We start from the raw sequence: 16,492 nt of genomic DNA on the forward strand, positions 1-16,492 counted from the left end.
TTTATTGAAATGCTGTTTGCATATCAAATGTAATTACTGTTGTGCTTTCTGCTTTGGTGAGTTTTAGTGAACACTATATTGCCACTATATTGCCATATAAATAGTCTCTTGAGCCATACACTGCCTTGGGATGATTTTATGCTTCATTGTCTTGTGTCTTGTGGACTAGTCATTCAGCTTTTGACCAATAGTGATTTGGCATGACAAATCCCACACCTGGTAGGCCTTAGTATTGTTTGTTTGTGTGTGTGTGCGTGTGTGCGTGCGTACGTGTGTGTGTGTGTGTGTACGTGTGTGTGTGTGTAGTGGGTCTGGTGGTGCGGTGTGGTTGTCAGGTAGGGGAGGGGGGGCCCATGAGCTTCAGTGCCCAGGGGCCCCTGGGGGTACTAATCCAGCCTTGGGTAAACGGCTCCAGCTAGCATACTGCTCCCAATAAGTGACAAAATAACCAATCTTTCATTTGAAAGACACGTTTCTAGCATCTGTAAAACCGTTCATGAACTCAAGGCTAGATTATTGTAATGCTCTACTGGGTGGTTGTCCTGCACGCTTAATAAACAAACTACAGCTGGTCCAAAACGCAGCAGCTTGAGTTCTTACCAGAACCAGGAAGTATAACCATATTAGCCCGGTTCTGTCAACACTACATTGGCTGCCTATTAAACATTGTATACATTTTAAAATATTGCTGATTACTTACAAAGCACTAAATGGTTTAGCTCCCCAGTACTTGAGTGAGCTCTTAACGCATTATAGTCCTTCACGTCTATTGCGATCTCAAAATTCCGGCCAGTTGATAATACCTAGAATATCAAAATCTGCTGGCAGTAGATCCTTTTCCTATTTAGCGCCAAAACTTTGGAACAGTCTTCCTAACATTGTCCGGGAAGCAGACACACTCTGTCAGTTTAAATCTAGACTAAAAACACATCTCTTTAACCTAGCATACACATAACACATAACACATTATACATTCCTATTACTCAAATCAGTTAAATGATTATTAGGCTGCATAAATTAGGTCAGCCCGGAAACCGGGAAAACTTCCTATAACACCCAGTGTACTTTCTACATCATAAGAAGAATGGCATCTACGCTAATCTATCTTTCTGCTTATTCCAAGGTTGACTGTAATCAGCTGGATCCGGGCCGTATCCAGATCATATGGAGGACCTGCACCTAGACACGACCACAACGTATCCCTGAAGTGTCAGCAGAGATTGTGTCAACTAGACTCTCCCCTGTGAAGGTCTCATCGACACGACAGCCATCAGCACTGATCCTCAACAAACCTGTCTCATTACCGGCGTGACTCTGATCTTCAACCAGATGGAACTGAATAGTAATCTGATTATTCCAAACCAATCTGACCTCTGACCTGTAATGCTGCCTGAATCATAATCATACACTGTTGGCTCGTTGGCCAGAGGAGAGCTGAGCGACTGAGCCTGGGTTCTCCAAAGATTTTTTTTCCATTCTGTCACCTGATGGATTTTTGGTTCCTTGCCACTGTCGCCATTTTCCACCTTTGTTGCCATTGGCTTGGCTTGCTTAGTTGGGGACATTAAATTTAACATTTAATTTAATATTCAACAATAATATTGATCTGCCTGCATTGACACTATTATACAAGAACTGAACTAAGCTGGACGATGACATCACGGTTTACTCCAGAGCGGCTATATATATACAGTGCTATGCATAAGTTTAGACACCCATGCTAAAGTTGACTAAAAAGAGGAATAAAAAATCATCTTTTGGAAATTGAACTTAATGCCTTAATTTAAAAAATTAGGAAAAATCCAACCTTTAAGGACACCAATTTTCTTTGTGAATGAATAATGTATCGTAAATAAATAAGTGTTCTTCCTTAAAATACAGGGTGCATAAGTCTGGACACCCCTATGTTAAATTCCCATAGAGGCAGGCAGATTTTTATTTTTAAAGGCCAGTTACTTCATGGGTCCAGGGATACTATGCATCCTGATAAAGTTCCCTTGGCCTTTGGAATTAAAATAGCCCCACATCATCACATAGCCTTCACCATACCTAGAGATTGGCATGGTTTTATTTCAGTTAGCCTAATAGCTGGTTTGATTTGCATTGAGAGATGATCTTATGGAAAGTACTCCATGCCAATCTCTAGGTATGGTGAAGGCTATGTGATGACGTATCCTGGATCCATGAAGTAACTGGCCTTTAAAAATAAAAATCTGCCTGCCTCTATGGGAATTTAACATAGGGGTGTCCAGACTTATGCACCCTGTATTTTAAGGAAGAACATTTATTTATTTACGATACATTATTCATTCACAAAGAAAATTGGTGTCCTTAAAGGTTGGATTTTTCCTATTTTTTTTAATTAAGGCATTAAGTTCAATTTCCAAAAGATGGTTTTTTATTCCTCTTTTTAGTCAACTTTAGCATGGCTGTCTAAACTTGCATAGCACTGTATGTATGCATGTATATATATATATATATATATATATATATATATATATATACATACATATACACACACTCACCTAAAGGATTATTAGGAACACCATACTAATACTGTGTTTGACCCCCTTTCGCCTTCAGAACTGCCTTAATTCTACGTGGCATTGATTCAACAAGGTGCTGAAAGCATTCTTTAGAAATGTTGGCCCATATTGATAGGCTAGCATCTTGCAGTTGATGGAGATTTGTGGGATGCACAATCAGGGCACGAAGCTCCCGTTCCACCACATCCCAAAGATGCTCTATTGGGTTGAGATCTGGTGACTGTGGGGGCCATTTTAGTACAGTGAACTCATTGTCATGTTCAAGAAACCAATTTGAAATGATTCGAGCTTTGTGACATGGTGCATTATCCTGCTGGAAGTAGCCATCAGAGGATGGGTACATGGTGGTCATAAAGGGATGGACATGGTCAGAAACAATGCTCAGGTAGGCCGTGGCATTTAAACGATGCCCAACTGGCACTAAGGGGCCTAAAGTGTGCCAAGAAAACATCCCCCACACCATTGCGCCACCACCACCAGCCTGCACAGTGGTAACAAGGTATGATGGATCCATGTTCTCATTCTGTTTACGCCAAATTCTGACTCTACCATCTGAATGTCTCAACAGAAATCGAGACTCATCAGAATCAGAATCAGAAAGAGCTTGCGCATACGAGGAATTTGTCTTGGTGACAGTAGCTTCCAGTACACATACAATATAAAGTGACAAGACAAGTGACAAATAACATAGGTATAAATAAAAAATAGAAAAAAAATTAAAAGATTATAAATTATAAATATATATAAAGTTATAAGGTGCTATAATGAAATGTCTGAGGGAAGTATTGCACATGTTTGTTCCACAGTAGGGGAACATTTAAGTGTTCATGAGGTAGATGGCCTGGGGAAAGAAACTTTTCCTGTGTCTGGTTGTTTTTGTGCTCGGTGCTCTGTAGCGTCGACCAGACGGTAACAGTTCAAACAGAAAGTGTGCTGGGTGTGACGGGTCCAGAGTGATTTTGCGAGCCCTTTTACTCACTCTGGATGAGTGCAGTACTTTGAGTGTGGGAAGGGTAGTGCCAGTGATTCGCTCAGCAGTCCGAACTATCCGCTGTAGTCTACGGAGGTCGGTTTTGGTAGCAGAGCCGAACCAGACGGTGATGGAAGTGCAGAGGATGGACTGGATGACAGCTGAGTAGAACTGTACGAGCAGCTCCTGTGGCAGGTTGAATTTCCTCAGCTGACGCAGGAAGTACAGTCTCTGTTGGGCTTTCTTCACAATAGAGTCTATGTGAGTGTCCCACTTCAGATCCTGAGAGATGGTGGTGCCCAGGAACCTGAATGACTCCACTGCAGTCACAGTGCTGTCCATGATGGTGAGTGAAGGGAGTGCAGGGGGGTTTCTCCTGAAGTCCACGATCATCTCCACTGTTTTGAGCGTGTTCAGCTCCAGGTTGTTATAACTGCACCAAAGAGCCAGCTGCTCCACCTCCTGTCTGTACGCAGACTCGTCACCGTTCTGGATGAGTCCGATAACAGTAGTGTCGTCCGCAAACTTCAGGAGCTTGACAGAGGTGTCTTTAGAGGTGCAGTCATTTGTGTACAGGGAGAAGAGCAGTGGTGAGAGAACACATCCCTGTGGAGCACCGGTGCTGATGGTGCGGCTGTCGGACGTGATTTTGCCCATTCTGACTAGCTGTTGTCTGTCTGTCAGAAAGCTGGTGATCCATTGACAGACGGAGCTAGGGACAGAGAGCTGGGTCAGTTTGGTCTGGAGCAGTGATGGGACGATGGCGCTCATCAGACCAGGCAACATTTTTCCAGTCTTCAACTGTCCAATTTTGGTGAGCTCGTGCAAATTGTAGCCTCTTTTTCCTATTTGTAGTGGAGATGAGTGTCTTCTGCTGTTGTAGCCCATCCGCCTCAAGGTTGTGCGTGTTGTGGCTTCACAAATGCTTTGCTGCATACCTCGGTTGTAACGAGTGGTTATTTCAGTCAAAGTTGCTCTTCTATCAGCTTGAATCAGTCGGCCCATTCTCCTCTGACCTCTAGCATCAACAAGGCATTTTCGCCCACAGGACTGCTGCATACTGGATGTTTTTCCCTTTTCACACCATTCTTTGTAAACCCTAGAAATGGTTGTGCGTGAAAATCCCAGTAACTGAGCAGATTGTGAAATACTCAGACCGGCCCGTCTGGCACCAACAACCATGCCACGCTCAGAATTGCTTAAATCACCTTTCTTTCCCATTCTGACATTCAGTTTGGAGTTCAGGAGATTGTCTTGACCAGGACCACACCCCTAAATGCATTGAAGCAACTGCCATGTGATTGGTTGATTAGATAATTGCATTAATGAGAAATTGAACAGGTGTTCATAATAATCCTTTAGGTAAGTATATATATATATACTACATTAATAACTTTTTTAAAACAAAAATGAAACATCACTGAACTTACATAAGCTAGACTGTGACGCTATTTTCTTCTGGAAACAAACTGTTTTGCATTATTTTCCTGTTATCTCTGTAAAGCTGCTTTGACTTGACTTGACCAAGGGTCCTTCTCTGTGATATAATTTCCTGTCACATGGTCACACTTCTTACACATTATTAACAAAAAGACTCCTTGAAAGACTCCAACTTCTACGTTCAAAAGGCTGAGGCAATTACAAGCAGCCCTCAATAGACATTCATATTAAACTACCAAATTCTGCACACACCTTATTAATAAACCACACTATACAAAAAAGCAGAAGAACCCAGAATATGAACGCAATGCATTTAATTACACTATATTTATTTTAAAGCCTAAACTAATTTATTTAAAGCAAAACACCAGCGCAGGGCTTTATCTGTAGCCTGGGCTAAGTGTTGTATTTGTTTCAGCCGCCCTTTTCAAACTGGCACTGCGCTTACTCGCCCTAGGTAGAAAATGCTTGATTTGATAAACATGAAGAGGACTTATCCGTCTGGCATGGCCGCTCGCTCTAACGTTAACCTATAAATGTTCGCTATTATTAAGCGCATATCCAAGTGTTTGTGAGGAGTGTGCATGACATGGAGGCGCAAGCGTGGTCACTTGCATTTTCCTATCAACAGTGGAAACAACTTAAAATACTCAATTTCTGGTCATATAGAAAAGAATAATCCATCATTCGCAACTACTTTTATTTGTGTAAACTCACAATTACAAGAAAACGTTGTGCTTTTGTAAAATGTTGTGCTTTTTGTAAAAGAAAACAAACAGAATGAGCTTTCATGGTCTCCGTGAACTGGAGAGCGTCTCAAAAATGACCTGAAAAACAGCGTATAGACAAGCCTCACAGACATGAGAAATATACATTTAGCTTGGAGCCCCAGTGTAGGTTCGCCTCTGATTTGGGGCTGCTACGATTTGCTTCAGCTTTCTGAAGTATAAGGCGTGATAGGCTATTACATTTTATGTGGATAAAGGCATATTTTGTGCATGACTACACATGTCCTAAGGCCTAGAAAATATGTTGTTTTAAAGACATCTCATTATTACGAGAAAAATATGTTGTCAAAACATCTCGTTATTACGACATAATTGAGTGTAAAAAATAATATGTATGTGGCAGCAATGCACCACCGTAGATCCTTGTGAAATCGAGAATATAGATTACACAGAATAACTAAAGAAAGACTTTGAGAATTAAACCAACCTGTTTGTTCCTCAGTTTCTTCATGTTTGACTCTGAATGTTTCTTCAATCTTCACGTCTTCACTCTCCTCTTTAATAAACGCCATCTTTATAATAGTGTGTCACGTGGATCTCAGTCGCTTCACCAGGAGTTTTTCTGTGTGTTTGGACACTCTGTCCTGTTTAAGAGGAGAATAGTCAACAGAAAGAAAAACTCTCTAAACTAAATCTCTGAGAGTGTGTCAATCAGATATAGTTCAGTAGTTCAGTTCACTGGTAAGAGAGTCAGTCAGAGAGAGAGTTAATGGACTTAAATGATCTGATTAGACTAAAAACACATAACTAGCACTACAAATCAACAAAGGAACACATATTATACAGACAAAATAATATCTAGGCATTTGTAAATAAAATGTAATGGATTAGACTGTGATGAAAACATTGTCAGTTGATTTGTAGAAGTTGTCACTCCACACGTGTGTGTTGTTGTTGTTGCATTTACACTGGTGAACTGCAGGAGTCGTCAGCGTGATTCGGTGATTCGAGCGCTTACAAACTCTGAATCATTTGATTCATTTGAATCTGAACCGGTTTCGAAAAGCTCCGTTTCTCTATCATTACTTGCCAGAGAGCAAACAGCGTGTTTATGATGAACTGATTCACAATATAGGGAGCGAAATAAAACGCACTTTTTGTGTTATACATGTTTACTAAAAAAAATTTTATTTACACTCTACTCATAAAAAAAATGCTCATTACTGCTATTAGATTGACTACAATGTTGTTTTAATTAATAATAAACTTATTTCACAGTTCTCAATATAATTGTTTGAACGGGTTGTATTGATTTGAACACGTTAGATAATTAAAAAACAAACCTTTCTTCAGCAGAATCACAGATGCAGGAGCGCAGCGCAGCCTTATGATGTCATGTCACCACACCAAAATAAAAGTCCCCACTCGAAATTCACAAACAGAAAACACAATCAAATGATAAGATAAATAATTGATTCAAAGGATAAATTGTAGATTCCCAAAGCTACCAATACCACTGAGATTTTTTCAAAAGCTTCTGGCTTATGTCAAAATTATGCCAACTACAGAGCATTTGTGATATTCTCAATCATGAATAAAGTATCTTGATATTCATACATGTTTGCATCACACTGGCTCGTTAACAAGATGCATGTGCTGGTCGAACCAGCGAACAACTAACGTTAGGTACAGTCATTGTTAGCTAACAGCTGTAAGCATGAACTAGCTAAATAACGCTAACTTAGTACCAGACAAAAAGACGACGTCTAACGTTATGTTAACAAACTGCACATGCACACTGTAGATGTTTATGAAATAATTTTTTATTCAATATAATGTTTTACATTTTACAGACGTTACAAACTATTTACAGGCTATTTGCTAACGTTATAGCTTGTGTGTGTGTGTGTGTGTGTGTGTGTGTGTGTGTGTGTGTGTGTGTGTGTGTGTGTGTGTGTGGACTACTCTAAAATCCTACTCTTCAATAAAAAAAGCCGTCTTCCTGCTTCATTCTGTAACATACAGATCTGTATTGTGCTATTGTTTTTGATTCTGTAACATACAGATCTGTATTATGCAATTGTTTTTGATTCTGTAACATACAGATCTGTATTATGCTATTGTTTTTGATTCTGTAACATACAGATCTGTATTATGCTATTGTTTTTGATAGTGTTATACATTTCTTACAGATAATCACGATGATCATTGCGTTTGTCTTACCGAATGTGGTATCTTCCTGTCAGCAATTACAGTTTTCTATAAGCTTTTTTTTAATAATGCCGACAGTAAAATGTTGCCAGATATTGCTACGAAAAACAAGCAACAATTATTTTTTTTTAATAATAATCCGAAATAAGTTCAAAGCTTGTGTTTTGGAAATAAGATTAATATATCACGAACCCTAACATGCAACTTTCCACTTTAATAACTTCCTAAAGTGTGACATTAAATCAGAAAAACAAGTCCAGAAGACTACTGTCACCTTTCCATTAGATGGATCTGGCAACACTGGATCGCACCCGCGCCCTCACAACGCGCTCTCAAGCCCCGTTCACTGCGCTAGATTCTCGCAGCAAAATGAATTGCAAACACTCATATGAGGTGGTTTAAACGGCTAATTAATCATTCAGAGAGCTTGACATTTTATTTTTGAATGTAAAAAAATGACCGAGGTCCGGACCTCGGTGACCTCATAGCTGGCTACGGCCATGTATCACCGGCTGTTCGACATAGCGATCGACCCAAATGCATAAGTAATGGGACACACGGGCTCAACAGGTCTCTCAAGTTCGTCTTCCTCCATTTCAAATCAATTGCGTATTCAGTCCGGTCCAGTAACGCTTCACTCTCTTCACTCACCAGCGGAACCAACCAACCCCGTTACGTAGGCTGTGACGTCACTCCAAAATGGCGACTCGCTAGCTAGAAATTACGAAAATAATTTTGTCATATCTGTGGTTTTTAACAACTTTTTAAAATAAATTTTTTGGCAAGGTGATTTTTCTAATATATGTAGCTACTACCAGTGCCAAAACATGGACGTTTCATTTCCCCTTTAATTGCGGTTGCAATGTGGCTGCCTGTGATTCGTGGCAGAGAGCAAATTTCCAGCAATTCCTCCCTGATATTTAGGTCTTTGTCCACAAACCTTACACACAATGGCATCAGCTCTACATTATGGGATGTCACCTCATCAGCCATGACTGTATAGATCTGTGCATTTTTGACCTCGTCCACAATCTGGGCCTGAATTATTTGCTTTCCTATCACGTCAATCATCTGATTTTGGGTTTGGGGCGAGAGGTAGGTGGCATTTCTGAGCTTTGGCCGTTCCATGTGCTGCTTCAGCTTCTCATCATGGTTTGCAAGTAGTTTCATCAGGGCCAAAAAGTTTCCAGGATTGCCAGTAGAATTCTACTTCTCAGATGTACCTCTAAGTGCAGTGCACTGGCGACCACAGTATAGTACACTCTCTGCTACAGACTTGAGTATGTGCCTGTTTTCTTTGATATTGGCTTTCTTCTTACTGTCCACAAGGACAGAGATTTGGGTCTGAGGTTTTTCAACTGACTGGAGAAACAACTGAGCATTTTCAACTGCAGCCAAGTGATATGCTTTTGTTGAGTGGCTGCCTATTACCATGCTTTTCTTGTGCCATTTTGTGAATGGGGCATTTACTAACACTCCCATTTGGCATTGACAAACAGGGCACAGCACACACAGAAGAGACCATCAAGGTTGGAACTATACACCAACCACCAGCCATATTCCTCCAACCACCCGAGTTTGAATGCCCTATTGCAGCCAGCAAGGAATTGTGTTGGAAAAATGAAGTTTTTAGAAGGCTTGTTGTGGTTCCTGAGTAAATGGTATTTCTGGCCATCAGACATCTTACGCACACTCTCTAAGATTTCTTCAACCGATTTTGTGGCCTGAATGAAAAATCCTATATCATTAAATATCTCCTGACCTTCCATGACAGGGTGTGGGTCCTCTTGACCTTCCCTGAGCTGTCGCATTTCACCTTGACCTTCCCTGAGCTGTCGCATTTCACCTTGACCTTCCCTGAGCTGTTGCATTTCACCTTGACCTTCCCTGAGCTGTTGCATTTCACCTTGACCTTCCCTGAGCTGTTGCATTTCACCTTGACCTTCTCTGAGCTGTCGCATTTCACCTTGACCTTCCCTGAGCTGTTGCATTTCACCTTGACCTTCCCTGAGCTGTTGCATTTCACTTTGACCTTCCCTGAGCTGTCGCATTTCACCTTGACCTTCCCTGAGCTGTCGCATTTCACCTTGACCTTCCCTGAGCTGTCGCATTTCACCTTGACCTTCCCTGAGCTGTTGCATTTCACCTTGACCTTCCCTGAGCTGTTGCATTTCACCTTGACCTTCTCTGAGCTGTCGCATTTCACCTTGACCTTCCCTGAGCTGTTGCATTTCACTTTGACCTTCCCTGAGCTGTCGCATTTCACCTTGACCTTCCCTGAGCTGTCGCATTTCACTTTGACCTTCCCTGAGCTGTCGCATTTCACCTTGACCTTCCCTGAGCTGTTGCATTTCACCTTGACCTTCCCTGAGCTGTTGCATTTCACCTTGACCTTCTCTGAGCTGTCGCATTTCACCTTGACCTTCCCTGAGCTGTTGCATTTCACTTTGACCTTCCCTGAGCTGTCGCATTTCACCTTGACCTTCCCTGAGCTGTCGCATTTCACCTTGACCTTCCCTGAGCTGTTGCATTTCACCTTGACCTTCCCTGAGCTGTTGCATTTCACCTTGACCTTCTCTGAGCTGTCGCATTTCACCTTGACCTTCCCTGAGCTGTTGCATTTCACCTTGACCTTCCCTGAGCTGTTGCATTTCACGTTGACCTTCCCTGAGCTGTCGCATTTCACCTTGACCTTCCCTGAGCTGTCGCATTTCACCTTGACCTTCCCTGAGCTGTTGCATTTCACTTTGACCTTCCCTGAGCTGTTGTGAATCATCTGTAAATATACAGTATACGCATTGGTCAGTTATTTGGCATGGATAACCATAACTTCCCTACAAAAAAAATCACCACAAAGTTATATGTTCCTGTTATCCAGTAACAGTTGGCTTCATACTTTTTGGAAGACAAACAAGGTACATTTAAAAAAATAAATAAAAATTGATATTAATAACAAAAAAATAACTATAGTTTCACATGATTTATATGTATGATTAGAAGCAGTTTAGCCTAGCCTATAACATAAATTAAAATTTTGGTGTTTTTATCATTTTGTGGTTTATAGATCTTAGATAGAAAATTCACTGTTTAACAGGAACAACCTCAGCTACCTTCTGCTCCAGTGGGGTTGACGACTGTTAGCTATCAAATGTTATAGGTTATGTAGTAAATATAACAACCTTACCCTGTTTGCCAGGTTTTTTGAACATATGTTCAATATTCTGCGACAATGACACTGCTGCCTGCTTTCTCTTCCGTCTCTCCTGCTCTTTTCGCCCCATACTCACTATTTGGTTGTACCGCCTGACATAAAAACAGTCAAAACACCTTTTTTTGAAGCTTTGTCAATGACTAAACACTCCAATTTCATTAATTAGATGTATGTACATACATACATAATATTTAAAAACAAATATTGCTTCATAATAAGTGTAATTGTGATTGTCAAAACATTTGGTAACTAAATAAAATTTTATGAAGTTTAGTGACAACATGTTACAATGTTTACATTGTACATTGTGAAAGCAACATTTTACATTTAGCTGACGCTTTTATCCAAAGCGACTTACAATTGCTATATATGTCAGAGGTCGCACGCCTCTGGAGCAACTAGGGGTTAAGTGTCTTGCTCAGGGACACATTGGTGTCTCACAGTGGATTCAAACCTGGGTCTCTCACACCAAAGGCATGTGTCTTATCCATTGCGCCACCACCACCCATTGACTGGTAGGATACAGTTTTTATTATTGCTTGACAAAAATTTCAAGATTTCAATTCCATTCTTGTGATTTGATTCCGATTTTGATTCAATATTGACTAATTTGGATACATGTTTATTTAAAATTTTATTTAAAAAAATAATCTCACCTAATGCTGTAAACATAGAGGGGCGGTTTCCCGGACAGGGTTTAAATTAAGCCAGGAGTAGGCCTTAATCTAGAATAGTTAATCGTGTCTTAAAAAATGGCTTTCTGTAACACAGATTAAGTACGGATTAGTTACACCTGGACTATGGAGTCCTGAACTAAAATAAACCAGATTAATTTAAAACCAACTGTGCTAATCTGAATTAGCATGATAGAGTTTGCCTATAAAACATGGAATGAACCAAGAAAAGCTTAAATTGCATGGAACTGAGAAGCAAATCCAAGGAAAACAATGGAATCAGAAAAATACTGCAATCAAAAAAATGTTACTAAACAAGAGCAAATTATTTTTAAGCAAGCTAAATAAACTGCACACACCAACTATGGAATAAAAGAAATAAATGCTGGAAGTCTGTTTGTTATTTTTATATATCAACAATGTACACCTAGAATCAATGGTGTTCATTAACAATGAATGGTTTTCATTTAAACTTAATTATTCAAATAATCCTACAATTAATACTTCTTGTTTATTCCTGTGATTTACATAACAAACTTACTATAACTTTTTTTTAGCACATGTGGTGTTCAGTGTTGGCAGTCTAGAAGCAAAACTGGTTTCAGCTAGAGTACTACCATAGTGGTTGCTTTATTATTAATACAAACAGAAATCTTGGTTGCAGGTCCTCGATCCAAGCACGGGCTCAACACTTACTAACATACTAACATAATACTAACATAACAGAAAGTTTTAAATACCAACATAATAGAACATTAAACATTAACAAGTATCTCCGTTTTCTCATCTTGCTAAAAAAATGCGTAAAATATGACTTCAAAATTTACTCTCCCAATTCAGCCTTGTGGAAAGCATGATGGGAAGTGAAAGTCCTGTATGACTGGGTTACTAGATTGAAACATATTTCAAAATGAAAACGAAGTCAAAGAGTGACCATTTAAAGTCGGTTTAACATGAACCAATCAAATTTGAACTAGAAACCTGATACAATGGTGTTAAAACAAAATTAAATGTTTAAATGAAATGTATACTGTATATAAACTCGAGTGGCCCATGGTGGCGGTGGGGTTGTGGTATGGGCAGGCGTATGTTATGGACAATGAACACAAGTGCATTTTATTGATGGCATTTTGAATGCACAGAGATATCATGACGAGATCCTGAGGCCCATTGTTGTGCCATTCATCCACGACCATCACCTCATGTTGCAGCAAGATAATGCACGGCCCCATGTTGCAAGGATCTGTACACAATTCCTGGAAGCTGAAAACATCCAAGTTCTTGCATGGCCAGCATACTAACCAGACATGTCACCCATTAAGCATGTTTGGGATGCTCTGGATTGGCATATACAACAACGTGTTCCAGGTCCAGCCAATATCCAGCAACTTCGCACAGCCATTGAAGAGCAACCATTCCATGAGGACCATGAGGACCAACATTCCACAGGCCACAATCAACAACCTGATCAATCTATGCGAAGGAGATGTGTTGCACTGCGTGAGGCAAATGGTGGTCACACCAGATACTGACTGGTTGTCGGACCCCCCCCCCAATACAGTAAAGCTGCACATTGTAGAGTGGCCTTTTATTGTGGCCAGCCTAAGGCACACCTGTGCAATAATCATGCTGTCTAATCAGCATCTTGATATGCCACACCTGTGAGGTGGATGGATTATCTCGGCAAAGGAGAAGTGCTCACTAACACAGATTTAGACAGATTTGTGAACAATATTTGAGAGAAATAGGCCTTTTGTGTACATAGAAAAAGTCTTAGATCTTCGAGTTCATGAAAAATGGGGGAAAAAACTAAAGTGTTGCGTTTATAATTTTGTTCAGTGTATGTGAATAGTCAAGTCAAGTCAAGTTTATTTGTATAGCGCTTTTCACAATACAGATTGTATCAAAGCAGCTTCACAGTATTAAATTAAAATAATACAACAAAGTTTGTTTCAAGAGGAATTTATTGATTGATAAAATTAAATTAAATATCCCCAAAATATCCCCAACTGAGCAAGCCAAAGGCAACAGTGGCAAGGAACCGAAAAACTCCATCAAGTGACCTAATGGTGTCCTAAAACTCCATCAGGTGACCTAATGGAGAAAAAAAAAAACCTTGGGAGAACCCAGGCTCAGTCGGGGGCCAGTTCTCCTCTGGCATTTATGAGCTAGAGGCCGGATTGTAGTTTGAACTGTAGGATTATATGAATGCCTGGCTGAAGAGATGCGACTTTAATCTAGTTTTATATATATATATATATATATACACACACACACACACATATATATATATGTCTTGTTTGTTCTTAGTTGGTGGTAAACAGAAGCCAGACAAAGGTGCAAGGCGACCGTGGTCGAATGCAGAGGTCAATGCAGTATTAAAGCATTTCAAACCACACATTGCCAAAGGTCATCTGGCGTCTTTAAGAGTGTGAGCTGTGCAAGAAGTGCAAGCCAGTTCTACAAAATAGAACATTACAAAACATCAGAGATTTTGTCCGTAACAGAGGGGTAACCCTGAAGCGCAAAATGACTAACTTTTAACTGATTCCACTCTTGTTTACTCAGTAACACTTTACAATAAGATGTCATTTGTTAACATTAAATACATAAGTTAACATGAACTAAGAATGAACGGTAACACTTTATAATAATGTTCAGTTGTAAGTCTTTTATAAGTGATTAGTTAATGATGAAATAATCATTTACAAAACATACACAAATGATTAAGTGATATGCTAACAATGTGTATGTTTTGTTAATTCATTTACAAATTAATTTACAAGTAATTAGTTAATGATGAACTAATTATTTACAAAACATGACTATGTGTTTATAAATTATGAATAAGTGATATGTTAATTTTATTAAATACTATGCTAACGATTTACCCATCTGTCGTAAATTATCTGAAAAATGGCATATCATGAAATAATCAAACAGATCCTAAGTAAATGGTAAAAAATTACTAGTTAACCCCTTAACTGTCACCCCCATTTTTTAAGTTTATCCAAACTTAAATTGTAATTCATGAACACTTTGGATCTAAGGTAGGTCTCTTTTTAAAAGAAAACAATCAGCAGATTACTGCAGAAGCGGAATAAAAAAGAAAACAAGTATTAACAAATTACAGAAGTTTAAATTTACTGTAAAGAGAATACACTGTACAATTTTTATTATATTTTATATAAAATATGTATTGTAAATAACAGGTTTTATCCTAAATTTGATATCAATTTGAAGTCTTACATCTAAATAAGTTATTCCAAATTTAAAGTTGATATGAAAAAAAAAAAAGAGGTTCCTGTGAAAGTTTGTTTAGGGCGTTATAAAATACTAAATAACCTTATATAATTCATACACTACATGGTGCATAGTGCGTTAGTTCATAAGTACATAGTGAATAAGTGCAGAGTGTATAGTGCGTCATTTGGGGCGCAGCTCATGTTTGCCAAAGAAAACATCTTTACCCTCACCAGTCAGTCCTTACATTGCAGTACACACTACAAAGTATTCAAAAGCTGTTGATGAATAAATAATGAATAAATCATTTACAAATCTTTCTGCATCCCCTAATCTAAAGTGTAAACTACTCATCAGTTGTAAATGTTTTACAAACCTGCCGGTTACAGGTTGTGTGGGCATCAGGTGGGTATACACACTGGGTGAAAGACCTTTGAAAAATGAGTAAAACATTTACAACTGATGAATTGTTTACACTTTAGATTAGGGGATGCAGAAAGATTTGTAAATGATTTATTCATGATGCGATCTTCAGTGAAGGATAAACTTTTAAATGATTGATATTTTAATTATTTTTAAGTGACAAATAATATATTAACTAGTAACTTATTAACCACTTACTAAGGATCTGTTTGAATATTTCATGATATGCTATTTTTTAAGATAAATTACGACAGATTTGTAAATTGTTAGCATATTACTTAATAATCATTTGTGAACGTATAATCATGTTTTGTAAATTATTAGTTCATCATTATCTAATCACTTGTAAATGATTTATAACCTAATCTACAAAACATATATAAAAATACTAACATATCACTTATTAATCACTTATGATGATGTTTTGTAAATGATTAGTTCATCATTAACTAATTACTTGTAAATAACTTGTAAATGAATTAGCAAAAAAATACACAAATTAACATTTCACTTATTAAACATTTTGCAAATCATTATTTTATCATTAACTAACCACTTATAAATGACTTACAACTGAACGTTATTATAAAGTGTTACCGAATGAACAGCTGTATTTTTATTAACTAACATTAACAAAGATTAATAAAGAGTGTAATTACACTCTTTAATGTTAGTTAATAAAATTACACTCTTTATTAATCTTTGTTAATGTTAGTTAATAAAAATACAGCTTTTCATTCTTAGTTCATGTTAACTTATGTATTTAATGTTAACAAATGACATCTTATTGTAAAGTGTTACCGTTTACTCTTCTAATTCTTACGTGTTCACTGATTGTACTTCCTAAAAGTTGTTTTTAAAGAAGTTTTCTTATGAATATTCACGAATCTTTCATGAATTGACAGTGTTATCATTATAACATATAGCAGTTTGTGTAATACAATTGCATTACTTTTTCGTGTTTTACCCAGAAATTAAATTCATTTTTCACTCATTGAAATAAATGGAAATTTAAAAAAAATTCAACCCTGGAGTGTTATTGGAGG

General features: G+C 38.3%; 2 protein-coding genes and 1 long non-coding RNA gene across 5 annotated transcripts in view; 1 reads left to right on the forward strand and 2 right to left on the reverse strand.

Annotated features, from left to right (window-relative positions):
* Window positions 1–16,492, reverse strand: part of LOC309497026 (uncharacterized protein) — a 42,432-nt gene that overhangs the window by 14,264 nt on the left and 11,676 nt on the right. Inside the window, exons 1-2 of one of the 3 annotated variants that reach the window (XM_082167283.1) lie at window positions 7,028–7,082; window positions 6,172–6,328 (exon numbers count right to left, since the gene is read on the reverse strand). In XM_082167283.1, coding sequence (XP_082023409.1) covers window positions 6,172–6,256 — 85 coding nt within the window. In that variant the 5' untranslated portion in view covers window positions 6,257–6,328; window positions 7,028–7,082. Of the gene's footprint in view, window positions 1–6,171; window positions 6,329–6,577; window positions 6,617–7,027; window positions 7,083–16,492 lie in introns of those variants that run through there. The other 2 variants (XM_082167285.1, XM_082167284.1) reach the window with 2 other exon arrangements.
* LOC309497075 overlaps window positions 1–16,492 on the forward strand; it is a 77,508-nt gene that overhangs the window by 9,244 nt on the left and 51,772 nt on the right. The gene's annotated exons all lie outside the window — the stretch shown is intronic.
* On the reverse strand, window positions 3,256–4,884 carry LOC309495992 (uncharacterized protein). The gene is made up of 2 exons (XM_082165907.1): window positions 3,791–4,884; window positions 3,256–3,759 (listed from the first exon to the last, which is right to left on the reverse strand). Exons 1-2 carry the CDS (start codon window positions 4,735–4,737, stop codon window positions 3,723–3,725), a joined length of 984 nt encoding a protein of 327 aa, XP_082022033.1. The 5' UTR covers window positions 4,738–4,884; the 3' UTR covers window positions 3,256–3,722.

This window comes from Leuciscus leuciscus (assembly GCF_965113295.1).
Source record: "Leuciscus leuciscus genome assembly, chromosome: 4".
Lineage (NCBI taxonomy): Eukaryota > Metazoa > Chordata > Actinopteri > Cypriniformes > Leuciscidae > Leuciscus > Leuciscus leuciscus.

What these genes read in the sequence shown, in the direction of transcription:
- LOC309495992 (XM_082165907.1), bottom strand. Translation starts at nt 4,737, where the DNA reads ATGGGAAAGAAAGGTGATTTAAGCAATTCTGAGCGTGGCATGGTTGTT. An exon ending in ACCATCTCTCAGGATCTGAA is followed by an intron (nt 3,760 to 3,790) that starts GTGGGACACTCA and finishes TCTATTGTGAAG; the next exon opens with AAAGCCCAACAGAGACTGTA.